At 31.9% G+C, this 17,772-nt stretch overlaps 2 protein-coding genes across 2 annotated transcripts; both read right to left on the minus strand.

Moving 5' to 3' along the window:
• On the minus strand, nt 6,331-7,045 carry LOC104711087 (17.6 kDa class I heat shock protein 3-like). Its single transcript, XM_010427761.2, has one exon. It carries the CDS (start codon nt 6,939-6,941, stop codon nt 6,474-6,476), a length of 468 nt encoding a protein of 155 aa, XP_010426063.1. The 5' UTR covers nt 6,942-7,045; the 3' UTR covers nt 6,331-6,473.
• LOC104711088 (uncharacterized protein At1g24485-like) lies at nt 8,648-11,700 on the minus strand. The gene is made up of 6 exons (XM_010427762.2): nt 11,582-11,700; nt 10,923-11,457; nt 10,134-10,594; nt 9,844-9,885; nt 8,982-9,161; nt 8,648-8,882 (listed from the first exon to the last, which is right to left on the minus strand). Exons 1-6 carry the CDS (start codon nt 11,649-11,651, stop codon nt 8,788-8,790), a joined length of 1,383 nt encoding a protein of 460 aa, XP_010426064.1. The 5' UTR covers nt 11,652-11,700; the 3' UTR covers nt 8,648-8,787.

The raw sequence follows: 17,772 nt of genomic DNA on the forward strand, positions 1-17,772 counted from the left end.
CGCACATGGATATACGAGACACATCCATATGCTCTGCAGCTGCGATTGCATGGATGCATGGTATTTTCTCGTGGTCGAAACGACGGCATGTGCAACTTTTTATTTCTAAATTTACAACATCCAAAGATGATCCATATTTCACTTCAACACGTACAGCATCAATTGTTTGTACCTCCATAAGTCTTGCTCCGGTGACATGGTCCTATAAGGGAGTAGAACAAAAAACAAAAACGTTTTAGGCTGAGTTATGAAAACAATTATGGCTGAGGTATTGAAACAACAATGGCTGAGTTATGGAAACTATAATGGTAATGGCTGAGATAAGGAAACAATTATGGCAGAGATATGGTAACTGTTACGGATGAGTTATAAACATTCACGACTGACTTATGTAAAATTACCTGTAATAGTTTCTCAACACCTCGAGTGAGCGTTGTTTGCTGCGATTTCGCATCCTCTCTCCGTTCAGAAAACCATCTGGTCATCATATCCCGTATCGATTCTAGAAGTTGAACTATGGGAAGACTTCTAGCATTTGACAGTGCATGGTTCATTGATTCTGCAATATTCGTTGTCATTAAATTGTACCTTTCACCCGGGAAATGAACACGCGCCCACATTCGGACACCAGCTCGTTGGAGGTATCCATGTAGTTCGGGATGACGTGCTTCAATCTCATTGAAAGCCTCATTAAAATCAGTTAGCCTAAAACACTTTGCCGCTTTTTTCACCAGAGGGAACAAATGTTTTCCTTTGAACTTCACCAAGATGTTCTTATACAAATGGTAAGTGCAAATTCCACGTGAAGCCAACGGATACACTTGACGAATCGCTTTCCCTATTGACTGATGTCTGTCGGAGATTATCGCAAGATCCTTTTCGTCTGGAATGGCAACTTTGAGTTGTGTAAAGAACCAACGCCAAGACTCATCATTTTCAGTGTCAACAACAGCGAAAGCTAATGGGAAAATTTGAAAGTTACCATCCTGAGCTAGGGCTGTTAGAAGTGTCCCTTTGTAACTACCATGGAGAAACGTTCCGTCGACAACAACAACTTTGCGCATGAAAGCAAACCCAGCAATACTCGCACCAAAAGCAATAAAAACATATTTGAATCTATCTTCATCACCTATTTGAAGACGCGTGACTGTACCCGGATTTTCCCTTTTTAACTTGAATATGTAAGAAGGCAACTCGCTAAAACTTTCCTCAGGAGTTCCCTGATGGATCTGCCTTGCATTCAGCAGCGTTCGATATGCCTTCCAATAACCCATCTGTCGACACCAACAAATTAATAAATCAGCCATAATATATAAATAACTCAGCCGATACATTCGAATAAGTCAGCCTTAAATAATCAATAAATGAGCCGTAAAATGTAAATAATTCAGCCTATACATACCTATAACTCAGCCATTGTTATCAATAATTAACTCAGCCTATACATACCTATAACTCAACCATTATTATCAATAAGTCAGTCGAAACATAGTAATTACCTTTAGACTAAATTGCTTATTGAAAATGACTCCGACACTTTTAGGTTTAACATCCGGACCAAGATCACCAAGATAGTCCCTGTAAAGACCTGCCAGTACATCAGCTGTTGATTGACGGCATCTAGTAGAACGTTCCGTCACAGAACATGTGTGTTCCGAATCGTATACACGAACATGAAAATCCGGGTCATCCCCTTGTACAGATGCACGAACTCTCCAAAGACATCCTTTAACCCAACACCTAAAAACCACTTGTCTCGGATTTGAGACTGGTACATTAAAATCAAATCCATCCCTAACCGAAAAAAGTTTGACGTGATTCCTGAACTGCTTTTTGCTACTGTATCGTTGTCCTACAGCAATTTTTAGCGTTGACACCTCCAACCTAATAGCCTCCGGATTCATCTTCGATCCGGCAAAGTTATCATCTCTATGAGCTTTCTTCTGAGGAGGGGGAGTAGGTGGGTCTTCCACTGTACTCTGAGGCTCGCCCAATACAGAAAACTTCTCGTCATCAGATGACTCACCATCGGAGTCGTCGAAAACATCAAATCGGGTTGAAAATTCATCGTCTTCTTCTTCGTCAGATGCTACTTCGACAGCTTCTTCTTCGTTTTCTTTGTCAACAATCTTACCATAATCAAAACAAGTGCCTTCAAATCCCCCACCGCACACTTCGGGGGTAGATTCTGCTTTCGAGTCTCTGCTTCGCCGAATCATACTTCCTCTAGCTCCACTAGTTTCTGTAGACTCTTTCGCCGAAAACTCTACACAGAGACGTAGCTGATCGGTTTTCCATAGACCCAAAAAACATTGCAACTGTCGATCATTGGAGACAAAAACTGGTGGAGTATCATGCGCCATATGTTTCATTGCCCTGTTCGAGAACATGTAGCTCAGCTTTAGCTCATGTCTAAACGAGTCCAATCCGTAGTCTTCAAGAACAAGCTTAACAAGCTTGTCGTATGTTGTGCCTCCATCTATCTGCACAACTATACACCCTCTCTCGTCGGAGTTAAATACATATCTCTGTGTCTTTATCCAATTACCGGACACAACTAGTACCGGCACTGGATCCATGAAATATAATGAAGAACAAGGTGGAGAAGAACAAAAGTAGAAGAACAAGGTGTGAAGAAGAAAGTGAAGAAGAAGTAGAAGAACAAGGTGAATAAGAAGGAAAAATAGTTCACTTATTAACCAGTTGAAGAACCAGAGTCGAACGACGTTTCGTATTTCCGGAGAAAAAGATGATGACATGGAATGCTGACATGGATGCTGCATCCGACGTGGCAAATCAGCCATGAAACAATACCATAACTCAGCCTAACTAAAACTCAGCCACAACACGAAAAACATTACAGTAATTAAAAAGCAAAAAAAATTGCTGCCAAACTCAGCCGCCTCATGAACTGAAAATATGTAACTCAGCCGTATCGTTTGATAAGTCAGCCGTAACTGAAAAACATTCTAGTAATTAATCTTTTGTCAATAAGTCAGCCGTCAAACGGCTGACTTGTCGATAAGTCAGCCTATGACGGCTGAGTTTATAGTTTTTTTACCATAACTCAGCCGTAACTACATCGCATAAGTCAGCCATTTTTCATAACTCAGCCAGTCGGAAAATGGCAACTCAGCCGTGTCGTTTTTATAACTCAGTCAAAATTTTGACAACTCAACCATCAGGTGATAACTCAGCCATTACTACAGCTGAGTTATGCGCATAACTCAGCCAAATGTAATAAGTCAGCCATAACTCTTGGCTGACTTATGAGAATAACTCAGCCAGATTTTCATAAGTCAGCCGTCCGCTCTTACTCAAATGTTTTTCCGATAACTCAGCCGCAACATACCTATAACTCAGCCGCAACATACTCTGTATCGCGTTACGGCTGAGTTATGGTTACACGTCAGCGATTTCTGACGTGGCGTCTGACATGGCAATGGCATTTTTGTAATAACGTTTTTTCCGGTAACATAAAACAGGGGCACGCTGGGTATTTTGAAAATACCCGAAACATTCTAGTAATAAAAAAGTTTTTTGTAGATTCTGGTAATATTACCTAAAATGAGTAACATTTGAGTAATTCACCATTTTTTTTTTTACAAAATGTATGCATGACTCTTTTGTATTGTGTTTGGATAATAAACTATTTTTCCCACAATTGCCTCCTAACTTTGACTGATAATGTTGGAGTTTGAGCCTTTGATCAAACCTGCAACAAGAAATAATGAATCAGTGTGATGAAGAAAAAAGAAGAGCCAGAAGAAGCAATTTAGGACTTGAGGTTTTGTCTAGTGGGTCATCTGTTTGTTTAATTAAGGTCCAGCAGAAAGAAGACAAAGGGCATGTCGTATTCTATGTTTAGCTAGTGTTGTAATAGCTGTTAAAGTTGTGTCAAGTGTACACGCAAGTGTGTTTAGAGTCCCAATATGTAATAGAGTACTTTGTGCAAAAATCTAGAGTTTAAAGTTAATTATGTGTTTTAAGAGCATTCTTGTGTGTGTGAGTGTGTAGTGTAGTAGTATAACAATAGGGGTGTCTATTGTGTGTGTTGTGTTAGAAGAATCTATCCAAGTTTTACAAAATGTAGTTTCATAAAGAATTTTTTTTCTCTCTTTCTCTCTAAAACAAATAAAGAGTTAACTGTGAGAGTTAGAGAGGTGATAGAAACAAACCTTTGTTTGTAAGTGTGAGTGAAGCAGAGGTTTAGATGGGTGAATGTCAACAGATAATTAGACTTGCAGCTATTAGTGATTTAAATTGTGTCTGGCTTGCAGCTATTAGTGATTTAAATTGTGTCTGGCTTTTGACATAAGCCACACAAACGATTTCTTGTGGCCATTTTTGGAAACATAAGATATATTTTTAAATAATGGTGGTTTGGACTTTGGTGTGTGTGTTTTGTACATTTTCTAATCATTTTAATGCAAATATTTCCCTAATTTGTGTGTTTGTCATGTATTTAACGTTTTTGTTACATGTATTTTTTTCGTAAAATCACATGGGTCGTTTACAATATTTTGTAGGTTTATGAAGTAATTTAAACAAAAAAATCTTACAATAGTTTATCTTAAATATCTATATATATATATATATATGTGTGTGTATTTTATTTATAATTTACTTTTATAGTTTGAAGATTTTCAAAACGAATAAAACTAAAAATTATATCTTAATGTAATAAACTAATATTTTTTTTTGTAATATATCATAAATATGTTTGTTAAATAATAAATATTGTATCTTGTATTTTACTTAGGGTCATGTAAACATTTGGACATGCTGATTAAAGAAAAAGGTCTAGAACTCTAGATAATCTTCAAAGTAATCTTGAGGTTTTTTTCTTCTTCTTATAATCGGTGTGAATTGATAGATTAACTGATTTTTCATATATAATACGCACGTTTCTTGTTTAGTATAATAAACAACGATTTAATCTATATACATTTTTGGAGACATTTAGCAAATAAATCCTAGAGTTTGAACCTATTTACAAGCATGCCATTAACATTAATTATTAATTTATTTTTCATTTAATTTATTAATAAATTTCAATTTTTATAAACAAGATTTCTCATCCTAATAAAATTTCCAAAACAATAGGAACAACTTCCTTTACCATTAAATATTAAGTTTATAATAAATTTAATTAATATTAAGTTTCCAATTTTACAAAAAAATATTTTCTCCATAGAAACATTTCCTAAACAAATTATATACACACATCTTGGGTCCATTTTAATAACCAAAGTTTATTAAAAGAAAAAAAAATGTGGAATTCATGTCAAACAAATAACTGTTAACAACTTTTATTTGCATTTCACAACAAAACTATATATTCTAAAGTTAACTGATTCTTTATATATAAAACATACAAAATTATCCTGTACATATATCTAAACAATTTAAAATAATAAAAATACTACTATCTGTAAATCAAAAAGAAAAAACACACAGTATATTCTTTCTATAAATCATTGCTTATTTAATTGTATGTTATACTATAATATAAAATAATAAACCTCAAACAAAATACATTCTAATTTCTATACTAACTAATATATCTATATTTGTAAGTTTGTACATTTTAAAAAATATAAATTAAATATTAGTTATATATATAGTTAATCTATAAAACAAATTATATATTTTATTAAAAAAATAGCCCCACGGTGTACCGCGGGTGAATATCTAGTTAGACGTAATATTATAACTAATACAAACTATTTTTTTAAGTATGTTCTCTGTCCTTTTTCCTCACTAGCTAGTCTCCAAATTAGTAACCAAATGGGACGAAAAAGACTAATAATGAGAAAAGAAAAAAAAAAAGACTAATAATGTGTATACTGGTTGCCAATAAAAGAATCATCAAATAATATCCAAGTATTAAATCCTTAGACTAACATAAAATTCTATAACTTAGCAAACATCACTCTCTTCTTTTCTTATAGCTTCTGAACGTTTGTCTCTAGTTTCCGTATAAACCACCCACCCTTCGATTTTCACAATTTTTATTTCCTTCACAAACACGTTACTGCGAGAAAATTTTACACTGAATGAGATGATGACCTGAATAAATTATATAGTCTATAGGTAGGTAAATTTAATTTATCAGGAAGACTATAAAGTTATATGTGCTTTAATATTGGGAGATGGCATGAATAGTACGTATCAAGAAGACCATAAAGTTATATGTGCTTTAATATTGGAAGATGGCATGAATAGTACGTATCAAGAAGCCCATACTTGCTCTTATGTCCCAAATCAATATTATTTGCATTGATTCTTCCATCTAAATGAATAATGACCAATGGGGGCTTTTGTATCTCAATTCTCAAAACACCTTTCTTATTCAGATTTGTTACTTACATTGATACAACATTTTATGATTACAGGAAAGAAGAAAGTCACATTATTACTTTCACACACAACACATGTTCCTCTTCAATGCTTGAACTTTAAAGTTCCCCTTAACCGAAAATATCAATGGACTTCACTTCAGGCTTCTTCTCCGGCACTTTCGGCACCGTAACAGACAACACACCATTCTCCATACTGGCCTTCACTTCATCCACCTTCGCATTCTGCGGCAGCCTAAACCTCCTCATAAACTTCCCGCTCGACCTCTCCACACGATGCCACTTGTCACTCTTCTCTTCATTCTCACTGCTCCTCTCTCCGCTGATCTGAAGTATGTTCCCATCTTCAACCTCCACCTTCACCTCTTCTTTTCTAAGCCCTGGCAAGTCCGCCTTGAACACGTGCGCCTCAGGTGTTTCCCTCCAATCCACTTTAGCGTTTGTGAACGCTGCCACGTCCTTATTAGCCGGTGCGTTTGCTTGCGTCAAGAACCCTTCGAATGGATCCCATACGTCCAGAGAGAATGGATCGAACACGTTCATTCGTCGACCTCCAAAAATGCTCGGAATTAGTGACATTGCTACACTTCCTTAACTCTGTTTTGACAGTGTTCTGTTTTTTGTTGTTGTAATTTTGCTTTTCTATATGGACTCTTAGCTGTTTTTGTTGATTCAAACACATACGTGCCCAAGCGTATATATAGGGAGAGAGAAGAATAGAGTAGATCAGGATAAGAGAAAGAAAAGTTCTGCAAGTTTCTTCAAAACTCAAGAATTTTCTTTGAAAGCGTCGGTATAAGAATTCTCAGGTGTTTTCAAGAAGTTTCGGTCCTGAGGGTTGAGCCGACGTGCCATTCATCAAGTAGACGGCTGAACGGCATGCCGTTCATTTACATGAGCTTTTTTAATGGGCTTTCTTTACTATTGTGGACCATTCATGATCTCTCAGCATTTTAAATAGAATTATTCGAACGAGATGCCGATTTAAAAACAATTTTCTGAAAAAGATTTATAATATTAAATAAAATTGGAGCTCATAAGTAAAAAGTAAATATTTTAATTTTTACCAAAAAAAGAAAAGTAAATATTTTAATAACCTGAGCTCACATCATTGCGGATATTATCAAGAAATTTTTGTTTTGACTTTTATCAGTTAAATGGCTTTTGATACCATTATACAGTACCAAAAACAAAAGAACTTGAGACACGAATGTTAGGCTTTTGATAATAATTAATGTGTATACATTCCCCCATTTTGTTCTTTTTTATTTTAGTCAAATGCTTCATTTAGACCACATTATTTCATCTTCCATGTTAGGGCTTCATTAGTGGTGATTCTCTTAATTAAAAACTTAAAAATAATAATAAAAGAAGAAAAAAACTGAGGAGCATTGCTTCTCGTTGAAACGAAGAATCGTTACTATGGACTGATGGCAGCATTTAATAAGTTAATTTTCTTTTTTTTAGATTTATTATTTAAATATATAATAATATTAAAATAAAATAATTAAAATATATTCCCTCTGTTTCAAAATATAAGATGTTTTAGAAAATTTTTTGTTTTACAATATATGATGTTTTCAAGTTTCTATGCAACTTTTAGATTAGTTTAATATTTTATATTATGCAGTATTGTTTCTGATTGGTTGAACTTATTTCTTAATCTGTGTGCTTTAGTTAAACATCCTATATTTTGAAACGGAGGGAGTATTATTTTGAGCAACGATTCATCGTTGTTGGGATGCGGATGGTCTTAGGTACTCGACTATGTAACAAAGACCGGATAAACCATTTAGCTCAAGATCATATGGACTAATTCCATTGCTAAAACTAAAAGGTGAAAACTAAAACGGTTTTGTCATCTTAAACTACGTATCGGCCAAAACAAGATGTGAAGCTAATTTTGAGAAACTTTATAGTCTGAGTCTCTGAGAAGATTAAATGTTTTATATATATATATATATATATATATATATATATATATATATAATCGTTTGCCATTAATATAACCAAGTCTAATTTCGGCTAGTTATTTTATTTTAAAATCAATTTTAAAAACCAGTCAAAATAGTCGAGAATAAATTTGCAGGATTTACCTTTCTCCGTATTAAATTGAGAGGCTCTCAAATCACGTTTTAAATTGAATTAACTTTGTTCCAATAGCTTGTTGATTGTAGTATTCTCGGATAAAAGCACGGAAGTAATCTTTGTTTAGACCTTGTACATTTCTTTTAAAAATCACTATTGAGAGAAGGTTTTACATTTGGCATTTATTTGTTACTACTGACTACCATTTCCTACTAGTGAATTATAACAATTGTTGGTCGTATAAAATTTAAAATATTTTTTTATTATTAAAATAAAATAAAAATCATAATAAAAAAGAAAAGAAATGTAGAATAATTTGTCGCGACTAGGGTCCATGTCAATGATGTTCATCTTGAACAACATTCGAATCATTCGTGTCGCTGACGGACTGCTGTTCAACTAATGGTGACATCCCCGTGCCTGTTCCATGCCCTTAAAAGAATAAGAGACCAAACACCAATATTGTTTGTCATCTGTATTTAAATATTCAATTTTATTATACATAGTGATTAAGCAACAATATAGTTATACCTGTGGACATAGTCGATGTTGTGTTGGAGTGTAGTCTTGCGTTTTGACGCTTTCTCAAGAAAATAGCCCCAAAACCGGATGAGAGAATTGCAAACGCAGAGGCAAACGTAACACCAAAAATGAGTGGTAATTTATTTTTCTTCTTTTTTCCTCCCTTTGGTTTTGTCACATTTAAAGGTTCTATATATAGAAAAGGTGTCAAATTATTTTCTGTAACAGTATGGTAATAAATTAAGGCATTCGTAATAATACAAGACCATTTTTTATATTTTTTATATATTTAATAAGGAAATAACTAGGTTTTACTTTTTTAAACGTAATTAAAATTATATATACATGGTTAGATTATTGTATATACGATTTATTATAAATTTATTATAATAACCTATATAAAATAAAATCTGTACACTTTTAGTAACTTTTAAAAATAGTAAAAAGGTTATGTGTTATATATCGTATTCAAAATTTATGAAATATTTAATTAAGTTTTAATGATATTTTGTGAAGCTTCAATAATTTTTCAAATAATTAGATGGTTGAACTTACCGATAATTCAAATATTATCTGAAAAAATTGAAGTTCATAGATATGAAAAGTACTGTATACTGTATATGAGTTTTCATTTCAAAAACATATAAATATACTAGAAACGAGTATATGGTAATAATAAATTACCATATATTGTGATAAAAAATGATTAAGCTCTTTTCCTTTCCTTTCAACATAATAATAATTAAAAAAAAAAACATAATAATAAATTTAAAATTTGTGTTTGCATTAAGCAAAAAATGCGACAATAATTTTGTTAACCCAGAAATAGAAAGAAAGAAATGGGTACAGCTTGTGAGTACTGAGTACAAACCTTCTACGGCATTGTTTTTGTGTGGTTCCGTAGCTCCGGGACCTTAATCAAATACCAAATGAAATTAAATAATATCATTCAAAACATTTCATATTATGATACATTGCCTATAGATTAATATCAATCATTCATTCTATATACTCAATGTCAATTGAATCTTAAGTTGGAAGCAAATGAAATTTAAATTCCATAAACCAGAGTTCGAAGTGTTCAGAGGTACACACATGGTCAAGTTTGGTTATTTCTTTAAAATTTGAGAAAGTTTTGGTAATTTAAATTTACCAACTAACCTTGGGTGTCTCGGTTGCTGTTACTTATTGAGTACAGCTCCAACCCATTGATGAGGGGCGGCAAATCCGAGTCATCGGTTGACTGAAAGATTATCTGGGACGTCGACGTCGCCACTACATCTCTCAGAACGAACTGAGTCGCTTTCCCAAAGACCGGTACAATGGGATCCGAACCCACTTGAGTGGTGTCCAAGAAAACGTTGAAAGACCGTCTTTGGGTCCGACCTAGACTCTGAGGTTCTGAGAAGTAAAGAACCAAGTATACCGTTATACCGGTTAAGGGTAGAGCCTCATAAGAAAACTTTAATCCTGACACTGCCTTTGACATAACAATCTCCGGCGGCTTGTTCGACGCTCGGGTGATGTCTATGGATGGGGCTGAGGTCGATAGATCGGTCAGTGTTGGGTTGTCTTGGGATCCTGACGCGGACCATAGCCTACCGTAAGGGTCTAACGGGTAGCTAAATAAATTTCCAAGAAACCAATAAAATGAAAATTAATTAAATAGGTACGTAATAATATAACCTTGAAAGAAAGTTATATATCATTATTAATTAACACATATCTAAAAAATGCACTTGACGTACAAACCGTTATTTATGAATTTATAAATTTTGTCTAAACCTAGTGTAAAAATCACATGCTTAATGAAACATTAGCAAAGAGTCGCTGATATAAAGCTTTAAGAAAAATAATGTCAAGGAAAACACATCATAAAAGCTTTAATAGTAGGATTATTAGATGCATATAGAAAAATGTTTAAAGGAGGGGCGTTGTACATCAGTTTACCTTATAATCTCTTCGGCACCATACGCCATTCTTTTTTGGAGAAGGAGACCTTCGTTAGGACCAAGATCGTTGTACATGCCAGCGTCCATACCATAAACCTCAATAGAAGATATAAAAGGGTTATAGGACGGAGACGTACGAAAGAGGCATACACTGATATTCTCATTTGCCGGAGCAAATATCACTTCCGAGAAATAGAAATTTTCTTCGTCGTTGAGCAACGACTCAGTAATTTTAATAGAGTCACGGTGTTTGCGGTCATAAATTACGTCAAAAGATGGCGGCGAAAGCTTCCCATCGTAGTTCTCATATTTAAACCTCGTCCTCACGAGGGTTTTCTGGCCTTTGGTCACCGGAATGTTGGAGTAGCAGTTGGTTTGACCAGTTGAGAAGTACCGGAGAGTGTTCATCGGCTTTGTGACAACGTCCGGAATCTTCATAGGCTCACCAGTGGTGACAAAGCCTTTATCTCCGACCCATGTTACATTGTTGGAGTCAATGTAAGATCCCGTTGATCCACAGTCAATGCTTATACCTAATGATAGCGCAAAAAAACAAGAGAAAAAACGATTAATAGTGATCTAAACATAAATGTACATTATGTACTGTGTCAAATTGAGAAAATTTTATGTCGGAGGGGCTTTATATTTGTAACGTACTTTCTGCTAATGTAACCATTATGGCTGAGAGAGAAAAGAGGGTGATGAGATAAAGAAGTGCCGCCATCATCAACGAGCTAATTTAACTTCGTTACATGCACAAATGCATACGTAATATATAGATGAAATGAAGTCTGTTCATATCTTGTTGAATTGAGGTATTAAGATTGCACAACTCATATAATATTTAGTTGACTTGACTCGTTAAGATTGCACAGCTCATATAATATTTGCATCAGCGGTGCAGATCTTGATTTGGTTTTGCACAATTGTGAATTCAACAAAAGGGTATTGGTGGTGTGACAAAAGACTCTCAAAACCGACTAATTCATCACATTCAATCTATTATGCAAGTAACTATATTTCTAAGGTAGCTACTTGCAACTAAAATAGTTTGTGAGTACCAAAAAAATTATAGCTATTTACAAATTTTTGTCACAAATTTATATTCAAGGAGTACTTTAAAAACCAGTTTAGATAATTGTGAATTCATTAAATACACACATATATATATATATAGTATATATATGAGAACATACAGTAGTCATATATGAATATATATAGAGAGCTAGTATAATTCTATAATAACGTGATACATTAATAATTATACATCAGAATGTCATTATGTTTTTTTTTTATGGTAGACTAGAAGTTCCTTATGGTAGACTTCTGGCCTTATACATCAGAATGTCATTAAGTTCCTTCATGACTTCTACATTTCTAATTTGTAATATAAGGCCAGTGATTGTTTAATGTCATTATGTAATTATACATCAGAATGTCGTCTAATTAAACAATCACTGGCCGTATATTACAAATTAGAAATGTAGAAGTCATGAAGGAACTTGATTATTTAATAAAAAATGGTTGAAGCTTTAAGTTTTGTCCAACTCATTTGGTTGACTTAGCATACAGTGGGCATATTGAAAAGTCAACCACATTTGTTTTCTTATATGGCACAAAGACTTTAAAAGTAAACGGCTCAAGTTTACACACTTTTATTTATACGTTCATTATATTAGTAATGTATGTCTTTTTAGTAAAGTAAAAAAAAAAATAGATATTCAACATAGTGGGAACAAAATGTTTGGATAATTTCATGTGCTCAGTCGATTTTTTTTTTTTTTATATCAAAATCAGTATTATTCATAGGTTGGACCTGGTGTAGGGATGAAGTATAAATTAAAAAGAAGAAATAAGGCAACTGGGAGCCAGATGGATGTTCCATCCTAACATAATCTATTGTTTGTGGTGTTATGTTTTGAATGCAAAATCATGTGTTTAGGAACCCGAACTAACTGTTTTATTCATTCTAAATGGTTCTCATGATATCGTTAGTTAGGTAACTATTGTAACAAAATCAACAAAATATTCATTCAAGTGAAATTTAGGCTAATAATTATAAGAACAATACTTTGGGTTCACCCCTAGGGGTGAACCTCTCCATTCACCCTCTTATAAAATAAGGAAATAAAATCTGTATACATTATTATAAAATTAAAAACTTAAACCATTGTTTAATAAACCCAAACCGACATATATGAAATCTAAACCCTAACCATTTCATTTGTGAATTCAAACCGATATATAATTTCGTTCTACTTGTAAAATATAAACCCTAACCATCTCATTTGTGAACCCAAACCGACATATAATTTTGTTCTAATTGTGAAATCTAAACCCTAACATCTCATTTGTGAACCTAAACTGACATCTAATTTTGTTCTACTTGTAAAATCTAAACCCTAATCATCTCAATTGTGAACCAAACCGACATATAATTTCGTTCTAATTGTAAAATCTAAACCCTAACAACCTCATTTGTAAACCCAAACCGACATATAATTTTGGTTTAATTGTAAAATCTAAACCCTAACTACTTCATTTATAAACCCAAACCGACATATAATTCTGCTCTAGTTTTAAAAGTCTAAACCAAACCAAACCAAATATTTAAGTTTCTTTAATTAAAAGTATACAGAATTTGTTTCCTTAATTTGGGTTGCTTTTAATTTAATTTTGATTTTTTTTAAAATGAAATATTAGATGGAAGATTCTGATTGGCTCAGAAAAAAGGGGGTGAATGGAGAGGTTCACTCCTAGGGGTGAACCTAAGTATTTTTCTAATTATAATCGTTTCTTCAGTTGTGATATTTTTGAATCCCTGGTCCATTATTTTACTACATCACTTATATAATAAAACGGAAGTACACAATACTGTTTTGTAGACTATATCTATACTAGTATTTTTACAGCAGTTTTTGCTCAAAAATACTTTTTGGAAAGTTTTTACATTTAATGCATTGATTTTAATGTTAGTTACCAAAAATTTCAAAATTAATTACAGGTAAGATTTAAAAAATAAGGAAATCTTTCTACCTCATTCAAACATACGGTAGAAAGATTTCCTTATTTTTTAAATGAAAAATACGGGTACAATATCCCACATCGCCTAAAAATTGAGCAATAGTTCAGACTCATACTATAAAAGAGACCAAAAATATTCATAATACAATTGAGTAAAAATAAATATCAAAAATTAAGATTATATAGTGCGATTTAAAATATCTCGGGACGGAGTTATATAGCGGGACGAGTTTTGTCGATATTTATATAAATTTAAAATATCATTAATTTGATATTAAACGGGTAAAACATCATTTCATTATTTTGTTAACACTATTGGTATCCAAGAATAGACATATATAATTAAATTGATTAATAAATATTATGTAAAAAATAAATTATATTGTAGTATCATATGGTTTAAACTTTAAACTATAAAATTAACAATTATTATATAATTATAACATATTTAACCAACAAATACAATTTATAATTTAAAAATTTTAGTTATAAATAATTTATCCCGCGGTGTACCGCGGGTCCTAATCTAGTAATTTTAATAAGTTGGTTACAAATAGGTTATAGATTAATTGATAGATTAATTGGTTACAAGTTAAATGGTGGGTACAACTTTAATTTATTTTTCGAAAGATTTTTTTACTAGAGCACGTTGTTTCCAAAAATCGTAAAGAGAATATTATAAAGAATCATTTTATATCATCTAACTTACCATATTAATTTCTTTTATTAAATTATTCATCAAATAAAATTTTTTGATATCTATCTTAACATATTAATTTGTTAATTATAATTATAATTCACCTCTCATTTTTATATATGAGTCTATTTTGTGAAACAAATAAATTATTATATTATTTATTCTAATTAAAAAATAGTTTTATTTCCGGATATACCATAAGTTGAATTTTAAAAAACAAATATAAATGGTTCAATCTATAAAATATTTCAAGTTTTAGTAATATTATTCTTTAAAATAATATCTATTGAATTAAATTTTTTAATGAGTAACGGATCAAAATTTTAAATATTTAAATTCAATTTCATACTTTTTTGTTGAATTTTATAATTTTATATAATATAATAAACTTTAAATAATTTCTTTTGAAAATATTGAAACTTGATATAAAAGTTAGAATCTATAAACAAGGCCGGTCCTTGAATTTTGGTGGCCTAAAGCATATTTTCTATGTAAAATTTAAGAAATTTTTTTTTTCACTAAAATACTAAAATATAATCAAAAAATATTTTAAAAAGTTATTGAATACTTTAACAATGTAAAACAACCTAAAAACAACTTTTCTAACTTTCATCGCAGCAAATTCATTGATTAGCTTCTCATACTCGAGTTCTTCGATCATATCTCTCTCGATAGACATCATTGCTAATCCATTCAACATGTCTTGTGACATTGTAGATCATAGATAATTCTTTATCAGTTTCAGCTTCAAAAAACTTCTCTCTGCAGAAGCAACTGAAATTGTAATTGTTAACAATATACGGTAAGCAATTCATGTATTTGGATAACAACCCTCCATCTTTTTTAAGAAATCCAACATCTCTATTGCCCTTTTAGAGTTAAAAGAGGAGAAAAAACAAAAATTTACCCAGTTATCCAGCAGCCGCAATGATTAATGTTCTTGTGTAAATTTTTTTAGTTTTAGTTTTGTTTGAAGAAATTGAATATTTATATATCTAGTAGAATTTAATATTTGGAGGTTTTTTTGTTAAAAACAAGAATTCAACAAAATTAATTGAAAAAATTTCGACAACTTTTAGTCTCTTACCAAAAAAAAAAAAAGGAAAACAAAAACATAATCAAACGGAAAAAATAAAACTGTAAAAGGGGAATAAAAATGTAATAAAAAGATGCAAGTTAACTGGCTTGAACCCTAGACATGCCATTTAATTGCAAGACACTGAGCCAGCTGAGCTACTTAATCTTTTATGAATGTGGCCCTAAAACATTTGTTATATTGTGTGGCCTAAAGCAAATGCTTTGGCTGCTTTATGGGTGGGCCGGGCCTGTCTATAAATACTCTAAATTGATTTGTTATAGCAATGTCAATAATGTGTCACTATAATATGAAAAATTTCAAGAAACCAAGTATATTTAAACAAAAAGTATAACAATATATAAATCTTATCCTCTCCTTCTCCTCTCCAGGCGACACAAAGGGCGATAAAGCAAAACAGTTATCTTTGTTGATTTTTACGGGCTGCCGGCAATTGCCGGTGGTTCCACTTTGTTTTTTTTTCACTTTACTTTCTTTTGTTTTTAATAATTGTGATGAGAGGCTTTCTATATTATCGGATTTTTCTCCGATTTACTCTTCTCTTTCGGATGGTGATGATGTTTGTGTTCGTGATAATGATGGAATCAAACAATAACCATTTTCATGTCAAGCCATTGTCAGATCTAAAAGCATAAGGTATTATTTTGCATCCTTTCAAGCAATTTGTTCATGTTCCGATTTGGGACTTTTCTTTCAAAAAGTGGGGACGACTTCGTTTCCAGCCATTCCCTCCGTTTAGGGAGGCCATTCATTCTTGGTTCATTGGAGGTTGTTGGTTTTCTGATTCCAACCAAGACGAAACCGTTTTCTCCGTGCAAAGTTCTCTGATTTTTCATGATGCCCAGTGTCCACAAACCCAATCAATGAAAGGGCTTGCGTATAAGTTGTTGAGATTTATGTGGTATAGCGATCAGCCAATGTGGGATTCAGGCATAGCGAATTCACGGAGAATTGAAGATTCAATACAAGAGAAAATATGGAGTATCATCGATAATAGAAGACGACAATGGAGTTTCTTCAAGGGGAAGATAGCCAAGAACGACAATCTCATCATTTTGGGATTGACTCTGGAGAGGGAAATAAACAGATTTACTAATTTGTTGGCAAGTAAGGCTCTGAAAGCATCGTGGAAATTCACTTCTCCATCGTTCTTTTTAAGGATTGGTTATGTATTTGTAGATGTGTGTTTTGATTTGTTCAGTGTCGATGTGATCTTGATGTATCAACTCTTGTACAAGTCTTCAAATTAATGAATGAATGAGGTGTTAAAAAAAAAACAATATATTAAATTATTCATAATATAATAACTTGCTTTTTAAAAACCAAATTTACAAAATTATATTTTATAATGGCATTCAAGTCATGATGTAAAATATATATTGTTGAAATAACTTCACATACATAAACTAATACAACATATTAAAATTTTATTTTAAAATAGAAAATATATAAAATTTTGTATAAAATAAAATTTAACCAGTGTTATAACACGGGTACTTATCTAGAATCCTTAACATTATAAAACTTATAAAATGGGTGTCTTTTTTCAAGCTATCATATTTAGCATATGATTTTATTGCATAATGTTTTATACAAACAAAATTTTAAAAACAATCACATAAATTATATTTTATATAAAAATTACAATATAAATAAAATGAATTTCAATCTGTGCTCTAACTGTCGATCAATAATTTCTATATACTTATTTAAGTTACCGTAAATTAACACTTTAGTTCTCTTTCTTTAAAAAAATTTCTTGCTTTTTTTTTCAAATTTTCTTTGTTAATTTGTTTTTTCTCCTCTTTGATTTGTTAATTTTGTTTTCCGTTTTGATATTCTTTTTAATTAGTGTACCCCTTTCAAATAGTAATATTGTACATATGTTGAATAAATTTTTTAAATAAGGATACACTAGGTAACAACCCGCACTATGTGCGGAATAAATATATACAGATAAAATTAGAGTTATGTGTAAAGTTATTTTCTAAGATCTAAAATTTGTTTGTGTAAAATATATATATATATATA

This window comes from Camelina sativa, chromosome 9 (assembly GCF_000633955.1).
Source record: "Camelina sativa cultivar DH55 chromosome 9, Cs, whole genome shotgun sequence".
NCBI lineage: Eukaryota > Viridiplantae > Streptophyta > Magnoliopsida > Brassicales > Brassicaceae > Camelina > Camelina sativa.

Bases quoted from the DNA above. Each gene is read 5' to 3' on its own strand.
- LOC104711088 (XM_010427762.2), bottom strand. From the start codon at position 11,651: ATGATGGCGGCACTTCTTTATCTCATCACCCTCTTTTCTCTCTCAGCC. The intron at 10,595-10,922 runs GTAAACTGATGT...AAATTTATTTAG, and splicing joins GGTGCCGAAGAGATTATAAG to CTACCCGTTAGACCCTTACG. The intron at 9,162-9,843 runs GTTTGTACTCAG...TTCTATATATAG, and splicing joins CAAAAACAATGCCGTAGAAG to AACCTTTAAATGTGACAAAA.
- LOC104711087 (XM_010427761.2), bottom strand. From the start codon at position 6,941: ATGTCACTAATTCCGAGCATTTTTGGAGGTCGACGAATGAACGTGTTC.